Raw genomic sequence first — 1,485 nt, forward strand, 5'->3', positions numbered from 1 at the left:
ATACCTGTTTACTGTGGCTTCAGCACAGTGTGTGCTACTGGTGCCATGTTTTGAGGTCTTGGAGGTAGAAAACTGTGAACGTTGTATGCGATCGCCATCATGCTGCTTGTAGTACGTCTGCTAGCGGAACACCCGAGAACAGGGCCCATGACGCAGCCATACCCCGTACTTGATGCATGTGTGCAGGTGGAGGTGTTTGAGACGCCGAGTAGCCTGCCTGGATCGCGGCGACGATCCACCTAGCAATGGTGACCTTTGATGCCGGACCGAATGACAGGATTGTGACGCAGAAGAGGTGAGAGAGCTTCTCTCGTACGTCCTTGGTTCTTTATGCCTTTAATTAAAGACTCAGTAACCCCATTTTGCCAAGGAGCATCCGGCGTACTATATGTCCACTTAACATTATACTCCAGCGACAATTTCTTGAGTGTCTCATGCATTGCTGCCAGCTGTGACCCACAGTCCATAAATACTTCTGCTGGATATCCTCTTATCGCAGAAAACCTCCTAAATATTTTCTGCACTGCACCCTCACTGTAGTCAACCGCCAAATCGAGATGCAAAGCTCTAGTCACTAGACAGTTTAGTATCACTCTGAATGGGCCGAACAGATCACACCCTACATAAGTCCACGGGGGTGACGGTTTTAGTGATCCCATAATTTGTTCCTGCACTTTCCCTTCAAGACGTCTGCAGCCCATACACTTGTTTCTTACTGATGATACTATGCGCCTAAATCGGATTATCCAATATTTTGCTCTAACCTTTGCCATAGTAGTGCTCACTCCACTGTGAGATAATTTATGTACCTTCTCGATATACAACTAAGAAAACGTATGGTCTGTTGGAAGTAGAGGTACTAGTTTGTTATTGTAACTGAAATGAACATGGTTCTTGATTCTCTCTCCCACTACCACGATTCCATCTTCGTCTATCATCGGTCCTAAGCTACCATATTTGTTTGTAAATGCTACTGCCGTTTTAATCTTTAAGTCTCTTATCGGGCGTTGTACGGTCTTGATCCAATACCGTTCGGCTTCATATATGTCGTTCTCGTTCAAATCTATTACAGCGGACTTAAAGCTTTTTTGCTTTGCTATGCGTTTAACCTTGGCGGTTGTTTTTAACAATTTGTCGAAGCTTCCAAATCTTTTAATGTTAATAGGGCTTTCTATCTAGATTGGCCATTGCTCTAAAGGATTTCTCATGAATTCTGGCCCCTGGAACCACTGTTTATTCTCTTCTAAACATTTGCTCATAATACTCCTAGAAATAATATCTGCAATGTTATCTTTCAGCGATCCTAATTCTTCTTTCAATTTACTGTATTTAACTCCTTATTTAGGTCAACATATGACAAACATTTTTTAAAAAGGCGATGTAGAAGGAACATACGTCAGAAAAAAAAACCATGGATTTCAAATTCTTTAATTAAGTCAATTGATACAAGAAATTCCTATATATAAAAAATATATAAAATCTAAA

At 41.3% G+C, this 1,485-nt stretch overlaps 1 protein-coding gene across 1 annotated transcript; it reads right to left on the bottom strand.

Moving 5' to 3' along the window:
• Nucleotides 1-239: 239 nt before the first annotated feature.
• On the bottom strand, nt 240-773 carry LOC140047569 (uncharacterized). Its single transcript, XM_072092611.1, has one exon. It carries the CDS (start codon nt 771-773, stop codon nt 240-242), a length of 534 nt encoding a protein of 177 aa, XP_071948712.1.
• Nucleotides 774-1,485: the final 712 nt, after the last annotated feature.

The sequence above is a fragment of the Antedon mediterranea genome, chromosome 4 (genome assembly GCF_964355755.1).
Source record: "Antedon mediterranea chromosome 4, ecAntMedi1.1, whole genome shotgun sequence".
Classification (NCBI taxonomy): Eukaryota; Metazoa; Echinodermata; class Crinoidea; order Comatulida; family Antedonidae; genus Antedon; species Antedon mediterranea.